Below are 10446 nucleotides of genomic sequence, written 5' to 3'. Positions count from 1 at the left end.
ACGCTCACACTCACACCTCGAGACAATTTAGAGTGTTCAATCAGCCTGCATGTTTTTGGAATGTGGGAGGAAACCGGAGTACCTAGAGAAAACCCACGCAGGCCAGGGGAGAACCTGCAAACTCCACACAGGGAGGCCGGAGCTGGAATTGAACCCGGTACCTCTGCACTGTGAGGTCGACACGCTACCCACTGGATTACCGGCCGCCTTTGTGTACAGCATCATTCAACAAATGATGCACTTGAACGTTTTTGCAGTTTTTGACGTTATTTTATTTTAAAAAAGTAGAAAAAAAAGTAGTTACTTTAAAAAAGTAGATCATATATTTATGATACATCATATTTTACAATCCAATATTTCCAAAAACACTGGTTGTAACGTAAAGAGTGAGGTTTATTGTTCTTGATAGCCTTGATTTATTTGGACACTCACAATTTAAGCAGATCCAATATAAGAGATGTTGGAATAATTCAGCCCTAACAAACAAAATATTGCCAAGTTATCAGGTACTGATAGCTGTTTCAAAAAAAGGTCTTCTAACATAAATATTTCCAAATACTGTAGTTGTCTGTATGATGCTGTGCAGTTTTCCAAGTGCTGCATTACAATAGTAAGTTGAGGGGTTAATTTAACATAAGCTTACACAATTAATGTATCGTGCTGCTTAAATAAATATATAAAATATATACAGTATATAAATAAATGACAAAAATGTACATCACCCAATGAGAAACTTAGCATATAAAAGTCGATATACTGAAATCAGAAATGCTTTATTAGTGAAATGTGTGATTTAGTTATAAGGGTTCTGCAGTTCGTTGCCTAGCACAGTTGGAACAGAATCGCCTGTTTTTCACATCAGGGCCTATTCTTCCGTCATTTTAAAATCACACTGGACAAACAACAAAGAACGCAGTTTTCGTGTTTTTCACAATCCTCATGCATGTGGATGACTAAGGTTCGCTTCTTTGCTGGTGCCCGGTTTCCTCGTTTGTCGATACAGTATCGAAAGCCGCCTGGATTTCTGCGTGCAAAAAAGAAGACGCAGACGTCAGACCTCGCCTCCGTGCTTGCCTGCTCACCACCGCCGCCGTGAAATTGTTGTTGCAAACTAATTGTAGAATTGTTGGCGGAATTGCGCCGTCTGCCGCTGCATGGACTGTCCGACCGGCATGCTGATGGTAGCTGCTAGACGATTATCGGATTTTTAGTTTTTTTAAACACCGTGCCTTGGCGGAAAGGAGACGATTTCGTTTTATTTAAGGTAGCATGACAGGATCCGAACGTTAGCTGTAGCTAGCGTCATGTTGTCTGATGTAAAATTGGTGACTCGTTGCGTTCCAGATTGACGAACTGTGTACTTTAGGCTATACATTTCTGCGTCAATGTGACCACGTTAAGTGATATTAAACATAATTATCTTCCGATGTGACCATATGGGCCAATGATATTTAGTTCGGCTAGCTGTACTGTGCTATGCTAGCTTGCTAACAGTTAGCTTAGCATATGTACATGAGCTCAAGCCTGGGTATTATTTCTACACTTAATAGTCAATGTTTTTAAAAAAAGATACCCGAGAACTCTTTTGTTAAAAAATGGCGAATTATAGCAATTATTGAAAGACGACAACGACGGCGCCTGTTCATCATGTATGTTGCCATTCGAATATCGAATTATCTTGCAGTTTGTTTCAGTATGTGCGTAAAATTAATGTCAGTGATTAATGATTTACATAATGCAGTATGATCAGATAGATCAATTGAAAACGATTCCAGCGATATAAGTAACATCTTTCTGTGACAAATAAAGTTTTGACCTTTTTAAAAGCGCACCAATATTTGGCAAACGTCTTAATACAAAGACAATCGTCGTCGAGATTTTCGGTGTGACCTACTTTTGAAGCCGAGTTTCAAACTTGAATGGGTTTCATAAATCATTGCCCATTTTGGAAAGGCCGGTCTCATTGAAAAGCTTGCTAAATAGAGAAATGGACAAATAATGAATTAAAGTTATAGAAAGCCAGGGGTCCAGGTTTGCTTAAAATAGACAAAATAGTCAAGATCAAAACAGTGATGTAGATGACAGTCAAGTGATGTGTGGTTTAATTTTGAACTCTAAAACATGCATAAGAAAAACGAGTCAAGAATGAACAGTATGAAGCTAAGAAGATCCCCTCTTGATTGTTTTCCAGGTCCAGTGACAATGAACGAACAGGAGGCTGGTGTGGTCTCGTTTGATGAATACGTGCGCCAGAAGGCCCGAACTGTACCCCAGCACAGGATGAAGGAGTTCCTGGAGTCCCTCTCCAAGGGGGAGTTCAGTCAGCAGGGAGGGGCGACCACCACCACGACCACCACCACAGCAGCCATGGTTTACCAGGCACAGACCAACAACTGCGTCTACACTGATAGCACAGAGGTGGCCGGCTCTCTGTTGGAACTGGCCTGTCCGGTAATGTCCTTTATTGACTTATCGTTCGTTAAATTGAGTCCGATGCGTCCTAACCCCTTCTTCCGCTGCTCATGACAGGTACAGCTTACTTCAGCGGAGATTTCACCCCAGCTTTCCATGCATTCAGAACCGGAGCAGCAGCAGCAGCAGCTTCAAGTGCAGGTTTGTTTGTACACTTGTTTCGTTATTATTTATCGTCCATTACCAAAAGAGTGAGTTTACCAGGTCAAAGTATTTGTCACGCTGAAATCGGTTTGAAAAGTGCATAGCTGCTTACAATAATAGAAGCCCTGTCTTTTCCAAAGTAAAAATGAACATAAATGATCCCTAAACACAACGTAGACATCTTTTTCCAGAAATTTGCTTTGTTTGTATTTCTTTGAGCTAATTAAAAAATAGCCTTCTCTTTAATAATGTGACCAATCTGATAATTTTTTTCCCAAACAAGTTATTTAGGTGTTTTGTGTTCCATTATTTTTCTTCATTCCTAGCAGCGTCATTTGTGATAGTCTGGCTTTTTGATGTTTTATTTTCTTCCACTGTGCCAGGTCCAGATCCAGGAGCAGCCAGTTCTGCAGATGGCCACGTCCGCTCAACAAGACATACAAGGAATGTCGACTTCTCAACTCGTGCCACAGGAAGAACTCACAGAGGAGCAGCAGCAGCAGGTACCATATCAAAAGAAAATGCGGTGGAATCTTAAGAGATTAAACGAGTAATTGGTTTCAGGTTTGAAAAAGAAATCCCATCAATCATTATATAAATCCCAATTATAAAACCTCTGTTCCTGGTACAGCCAAAATTCAAATCCATATTTGATCATTTTTCAAATGAATATTAAATATAGCTGACTTTGTACTGTCAATTTGGTTCTTCTCGTATCATTGATAGTCCGGCCACAACAAAGACGATATTCCGCTTTCCTTTCAAAACGCTGGTAGCGTTTAGCCTTAGTTGCTTGTTGATTGGAAGCCTTGTGAGAAGGATGCAAATTTCCAAGTTCCACTGTCCACCTTCATGCGCATCATACATGATGTCATTCTGATTGGTTGTCACAAAACGTTTTTCTACGTCAACAGATTCAGGCACAGCTGGTTGCGGCTGTCGGCGGGGAGCAACAGATTCAGTTGGCAAGTGGTCACCAAATCCAGCTGCAAGGTACGCAGCAGATACAACTGGCGGACGGCCAACATATTCAGCTGGAGGCCGGCCAACAGATTCAGCTCCAAGGCGGACAGCAAATTCAGCTGCCGGGTGGTCAGCACATTCAGCTGCAAGGCGGGCAACAGATTCAGCTACAAGATGGACAACAGATCCAACTGCAGGGCGGACAGCAGATCCAACTTCAAGATGGACAGCAGATCCAGCTGCAAGACGGGCAGCAAATTCAGCTCCCGGGTGGCCAACACATCCAGCTCCAGGGTGGACAACAGATTCAACTCCAAGATGGACGGCAGATTCAACTCATGGGAGGGCAGCACATCCAGCTACAAGATGGACAACAGATACAATTACCTGACGGACAACAGATTCACATCCAAACCATCGAGGCCATATCGCCTGCGCAGCAGCAGAACTCTCCCCGGGAGACCGAGAGGCGGCCCGGTTCCGCCTCATCTGTTCTTCCACCCGTCAAGAAGCGCAAGGTTGACGCTCCCCTGACGGTGTCCTACGCCGTTCCGCAGGGGCAGCAAGTGGCCACAGTCATCGCCATCCCTCAAGGGCAGCAACAAAATTACGTGTCCCTGAGGCCCGATTTGCTCACAGTCGACAGCACGCAGTTGTACAGCGCCACAGGGACGATCACCGGCCCCACGGGGGAGACGTGGACCATCCCCGTCTACTCGACCGCCCAGCAGCAGGGCGTGACTCACATCACTATACCGCAGGAGACATACAACACGGTGCAACTCGCCGCTGCCAACGGCAAGACCGGTTCATCGGTGAGGTCCGCAGATGCGCAGTCTGTGTCGAGCGGGACGCAGGAAGAAATCGTACAGACGCTGTTTCCCGCCCAGTTCATGAATGGGAACATTCACATCCCGGTAGCTGTCCAGACAGTAGGAGGGACTTACAATACAACGCAGTCCGTGCACATATGGGACCCCAGTCAGCAACAGAGCCACGAGGACGGAAATGAACAACAAATTCAACTTCAGGTCAGTTTGGTATTTTTGTCCATTTTCATCTATTTATTTATTTATTTATTCCCCCAACAAGCGTGCACCGTTCATTGATGACATACACCTGCACAATCTGTTGAGTTCCAATGCAAGAGCAAATTTAAAAAACGTACTTTTACAAAGGTAATCATGATCGGTTCTGATTGACGCTGTCGGGTAGTTATTTTTTTTTTAGCAATATGTTTCTTCTGTGGAATTGTGGGGCCAGTTCCTACTCTGTGACGGCGTGAATGTCAGTGGAAGTTGTTGTCTGTCTCTAGCGACCATTCCAGGGTGTAGTCCGCCTTTCTCCCGAAGTCAGGTAGGGTAGCCCCTAGAACAGAAGAACCCCGATCAAGATAGATAAGCCGTATAGAAAATGAATGGAGTGATAAACAACTCAGGACGGCGCAGCTTTTTTTCAAACCCTTCCGGTTTTCAAGTGAAAAAAGTTCTGGAACATGTGCCTGATCGATCCCCCCCCTGTAGTTGCTCAGGTCTCGCCTTTTAGATTGATTGCTTCAACGTTAGCGCTTGTTTTTGGTTCTGGGTTACAGTATATGAAACTGCATTTTCTGTTCAGCAAACATGAAGAGCAGAGAGCTGTCTGTTGGGGAAAAAAGCAAACCATTTGGAAGCTGAGAAAAGAGGGACAATCGATCAGAGCCATAACACAAACATTGGGCATAGCCAATAAAACCACTTGGAACGTCCTGGGGAAAAAAAACAAAACAAAACAAACTACTGGTGTATTGAGCAACAGACATCGAGAACAGTTGATGACAGAAAGATTGTGAGCGCTATTCTAAACCTTTTGGAGGGGACTGTAGTTGACAACAAAAAAAATAAAAATATTGATTAACCCGAGTCAATTATAATTATGGTATCTAGTTCAATAATTAGTGGGATGATCAGGCAAGTGAATGAAAGTTAACGTTTACATTGAACCTCAGTCATTGTTTGGAGGAAAGAAAAAAAAACCCCAAAACATTCACGGTGTTTGTCTTGTACAGGATCAAGGAGAAAACGATGCCAATGCCGAACCATCAGCAGAAATTTTAGTTCCTGTCTCTCTGAAGCCAGATGAGGGCCTGGAGGTGTGGCGCCTTTGGGTCAAGAGGAAAAATGCCGAGCTAAGCAAGCAGGACCAGATAAAGCTCGCACCCATTGGACGTAAGTCATCTAAGAGACTCCCAGCAAGTGATTCGGTGGACCTTGAAAATAAATCCTGCAACGACAAAAGCCGATGTCTTTTGTGTGCAGGTCGCCAACCGCTACGTTTTCAAGAGGACTTGATCTCCAGCGCGGTAGCCGAGCTCAATCTTGGTCTTGCCCTCATGACGCAGGAGGCCCGAGGATCAGAGGAGGAAGAATTCGCTCCAGATGTTCTGTATTATGTCTTCTTATGTATACAAAAGGTTCGTAATTCTTTTGCTTCAACCTGGTAACTGAATGCTCGATGAAGTTGTCTGAATCACTCTTTATCTGTTGTGGGGGTTTTTTTAATATAGTATCTCTTTGAAAATGGACGTGTGGATGATATTTTCTCTGATCCATACTACATTCGATTCTGTGAGAGTTTACATAAAACCCTCACTGGTTGGAAGCCCAGTGTTCATCCTTTAGGTAAAAAAAAAAACCCTCCCCCTTACTCACCATTGTCATTATTTGTATATTTAGGACTTGAGGAATTCATTTTTTTTTTTTTGTCTGTCTTCTTGCAAGGTTACATCATTCCGAGTCATGTGACAGAGGAGATGCTATGGGAATGTAAACAGCTTGGTGCACATTCACCTTGGACTTTGTTAACAACTCTGATGTACTTTAACACAAAGTGAGTCACCCCCCCACACACACACCACCATATTTTCTCATACAGTGGCCGTCCGCTCTACGACACTGCATGTGTATCATCTACACCTGCTTTTTTGTGTGTGTGTAGTAGCACTATGGATTTCACGACCTATATTATGTCTTTTCCCAACATGACTGGGAGCAGACTGATACGGGTTATTTTGAGGCCGATTGATATTCTGCAATGGAAAATTCTGAGAACCGATTCATTTGAAAAATAAGTAATGAAAATACCTTCTTTTTTAGCCTCTTAATATAATTGACATTTGCCTTAACCCTAATAGATGGCATTTACTCTGCAAATGCAGTTGTTCCAATGCATTACAGGCTTTTTATTTTTATTTTTTGGGGGGGGTGAATGGGGCAGACCTATCCACTTGTTATTCTCTGGAAAAAAAAAAGACAAATTTGCCAGACAAAGCCCCCTGTATAATATACAGTATATGTCTTGCTTTGGTGCCAAGGAACTATGTTGACATGAGGGGAGGAGGTTTATTTAGTCAGTCCATTGACCTGTCTAATAAGAAAGCACCACTTAGCTGCCATCTTGTGGCATCACTATAGAGGGATCAATTATTCGCAGGTGGTTGCTATTCGCGGCAGGGCTCAGGTCTGACGGGCGTTGACTCGTAACGGTTTCACATGCTTTTGCCCCAGATGTTTTCGTCTGCTGACACTTGAGCAGCACCTGAAGGTGGCCTTCTCTAAGGTCTTAAGACACACCAGGAAGAACCCTACCAATACGAAGGACAAAGCAACTACTATCCGCCTTCTGAAAGGGCAAAGTTCACATAAAGGTACCTTGTTTGCCACTTGATGGAAAAACAAACAAAAAAAGCAATAATTGAAATTTGTGTTTTTACCCGTTTGTGTGACTTCATTTACAGGACCGGATGACTTATATGACGAACAGATCGAGGATCCAGAGAATCCACTTCGTTGCCCCATCAAACTTTACGACTTTTATCTCTTTAAATGGTGAGTTGCACTCAAAACAAATATTCTGCAGAGAATATTTCTCCTTTTACGGTTTCTGCCTTCTCTCCCAATCCCGTTCCAGCCCCCAAAGTGTCAAAGGTCGTAACGACGCCTACTACATGACCCCGGAGCACGTCGTGGCGCCGAACAGTCCCATGTGGTACTCGTCCCAGCCCCTCACGAGTAAGCAGGTGGAGCAAACGCTGGCGCGCATCCTGGTGGTCCGAGAGATCCAGGAGATCATTGGCGCCGCTTCCGAGAGTTAAAAGGAGGCGAGTGATATAGAGCCAGAGGAAGATTGTACAATTCCGTCACTGGTTGTTGACTCTGCTCCCCACCACTTGGCTCAATAAAACTCAGCAATCACATGGAGAACCCAATGAAAGAGTTGTTGAAGCTCGCTATGAGAGAATTTGTCCTTTAATGTTTTCAGATGAATCCATGGTCGATTTCAGGAATGTAAAACTGGACTGGAAGGGAAACGGAAACTGTTCCAGTTTCAAGTATTTTCAAGATGAGGGTATTTAACCGTTTACTCTTCTTTAACCTCATCCTTTTTGTTACCACGCCAATCTCCTTGCAGGGACCACTGCGCGCATTTCTTTTCTTTTTCTTTTTTTGGTATTGTGTTCATATGTACAAAGATGACCCCGTGCCTGTTTTCAAAGTGTGATCTAAGTTGTCTCAAGGTAAAGTGCTACATTGTAGTATTTCGGGAGACTAGAAACTTTCTCAGGTCAAAGATTGTCATTGATTGAGAGATTCATAAAGACATTTTCAACATCATTGTGTACCGATGATTAAATACAAGAGGACAAGTCCTTGCATCGGAAGTCATGTTGATCACTCTTCTATTTGTGGTTTCAGTATGTCATTCATATTTGGATGCCTCACACATGTTTACATACATTTATTAAAATTACAATACACTGTACAGTATGTAATTTGAACGGTCGCGCTCAAAGTCACAAAGTAGCCGTTTCATCTTTTTCCTTAGGGAAAGTTAAATTCAGCCTACTAAGTGTTTGCGTGAAGAACTTCGGCATTGGGCAGACCACGCTGATGATGCCATCGCCGTCTTTGGGGAGTGTCAGTTGACGAGCGTGCAAGTGAAGCGGAAGATGTCGGCTCTTGCTTTGTTCAAGGCCAAGCTTTTTCAGCACGCCCTCTGGTAATTTCTGCAGGTCAAAATGTCAGCAGTTTACAAGTCAGTGCGCAATTCGGGATGTGTGTTGCATTTATGAGCTTGAAAAGCTATCTGGCATATTTTGTTGAGGACTCAAAAATCAAAAAATGTTTTATCAAGTCCACATTTAAAGCACACTACCTGTGGTGCCAGTTTGCTCCAGTGTGAATATTTGTGGTCGCCCAAAATGACGCAGGTCAATGCAAATGCCATGTGGACCCTCATCTGGTGCTTCACTCCTGTGGATACAAGACACCAACTCAAAGTTTATCCCCCTGGACGCTTAATTCAATCCAATCCTCACCAGTTAGAGGTTGCAGTTCCACAAGGCTACATCCGGCATGACTGTCCAGGACTTTGTACTTTGTGACGGCAGGAAGGGATTGGCGATTGGCTCGAACTTTAGTTAGTCCGCTGCCGGTGTCGTTCATTCTGTAAACGGGGCTTAAGGCCATCTGCAATTTCAAATGGATGTAAGGAGGAGCTACGGTGAATAACAGAATAGGAAGCCAAGAAGTTTACCTTGTAGTGAGGCTGAGAACCGGTGATTTCTCTCTCGATGATTGGAATGTCAATCAGGCCTTCAGATGGCACCGGCACGCCCACTGTGATAAGCCTAAGGACACAATTTTTGTGCCGTTTCTTTAACTATTGTATAGAGTAAAACTTCTTCCTGTTTACATTCTAGTGACCAGTCAGAGAGCAACTAAATGGAACAAATCAGAGTTCAATTAATTGAGGTACTCGTGTCAAAGCATGCTTATGGAGGACAACTTACCAGTACTTTCTTTGTACTTTATTACTTCTGTTGAGTTCCAGTACGTGCTCGGCCGCTTCTTCACTCCTGGCCAACAGGAGAGCACCTGTAATCTCCTTCTCCAGGCCCAGACAGGGCAGCAGCTGAGACTTGGACTTGACCCTCATACCATCCATCATTTTGGAAAGGACAGGAAGCACGGAGGAGATGGTTGTCTCCCCAGAGGAATCTGACAAGACAATAGGCACATTTTTAAACGTCCAAGCATAATTCCTCCCGTTGTTTGTGAATCTACGTTTTCACTTTACTGCAACTGTTGGAGAGATCATTCGTAAGTCAAGGCAAAAAAAAAAAATCGGCTAGTATCTACAAGCATTCGTTAAATTTGTTTTACCTCTGACAGGAACACCATACGGTTTATTGACAACGACAACATGCTGATCCTGGTACAGCACGCCTCGCTTCAGGTGCTTGGCCAGCACGTTGGGATGAATATTTTGAAGCTGAAGACTGAACCGTTTTAAGTCTATCACCCTCTTCTGTTGGGGTGAAACATTGGGCTCCGCTGTCCGAGTATTGGCCCTCTCCTGCCGGAGCTTGCGAGCCAAATCAATGGCTCGAAGTGGATGTTTCTCTCCTTTCCCATCATCTGGAGCTTGCCTTGCAGCCGTAGTCTGACCGCGGGTATGGTAAATAAGAGCCGTTCCCGAAGACTGGTGGCACTTTGTCTGTGTTTTTCTTTGAAACCGGAGAAGGAAGTTCCAGTCACCAGTGAATACATTTCTTGTACAGTGGTTCATAGCGGCACTGGGACTTAAAAAGATAAATCCTAAGTGTAGTCAACAAAACATGGCGCACATAAGAGTGTCGCATCTAAATACTTCCGGGTATGGTTGTTTCCGCCTAGTCTTTCCAGAAAGAAAAAAACATCTCAAATCTCTCGTTAAAATAAATTGGTGTGTGGTGTTAAACGCACAGAAGTAGTTTATCCTAACACGATTGTAGCATTTGAATAAAATAATTTCAAGAAAGATAGAATTTCTGACCTAAATACTGCA

At 43.5% G+C, this 10446-nt stretch overlaps 2 protein-coding genes across 5 annotated transcripts; one reads left to right on the top strand and one right to left on the bottom strand.

Moving 5' to 3' along the window:
- Positions 1-811: 811 nt before the first annotated feature.
- Positions 812-8278, top strand: LOC147201452 (transcriptional regulator QRICH1-like). 4 transcript variants are annotated; one of them, XM_086117204.1, is made up of 12 exons: positions 812-958; positions 2192-2451; positions 2530-2613; positions 3000-3119; positions 3531-4610; positions 5627-5786; positions 5877-6031; positions 6125-6239; positions 6339-6447; positions 7125-7264; positions 7355-7445; positions 7528-8278. In XM_086117204.1, exons 2-12 carry the CDS (start codon positions 2203-2205, stop codon positions 7709-7711), a joined length of 2487 nt encoding a protein of 828 aa, XP_085973330.1. In that variant the 5' UTR covers positions 812-958; positions 2192-2202; the 3' UTR covers positions 7712-8278. The 4 variants fall into 4 exon arrangements, with proteins under 4 accessions (XP_085973330.1, XP_085973329.1, XP_085973328.1 ...); XM_086117203.1 differs by lacking the exon at positions 812-958 and adding an exon at positions 978-1181; XM_086117202.1 differs by lacking the exon at positions 812-958 and adding an exon at positions 979-1264.
- A 62-nt stretch (positions 8279-8340) lies between these two features.
- rpusd4 (RNA pseudouridine synthase D4) lies at positions 8341-10188 on the bottom strand. Its single transcript, XM_086117206.1, has 6 exons — positions 9783-10188; positions 9410-9617; positions 9154-9247; positions 8936-9086; positions 8773-8870; positions 8341-8623 (listed from the first exon to the last, which is right to left on the bottom strand). The coding sequence occupies exons 1-6, from the start codon at positions 10186-10188 to the stop codon at positions 8411-8413; spliced, it is 1170 nt and encodes a 389-aa protein (XP_085973332.1). The 3' UTR covers positions 8341-8410.
- Between the last annotated feature and the right edge of the window lie 258 nt (positions 10189-10446).

Source organism: Hippocampus guttulatus, chromosome 8, assembly GCF_054856545.1.
Source record: "Hippocampus guttulatus isolate MCC_2025c chromosome 8, RoL_Hgut_1.0, whole genome shotgun sequence".
NCBI classification, from domain to species: Eukaryota; Metazoa; Chordata; class Actinopteri; order Syngnathiformes; family Syngnathidae; genus Hippocampus; species Hippocampus guttulatus.
Note: the sequence above shows the minus strand (reverse complement) of the source record. Positions and strands in the feature narration are given on the sequence as shown.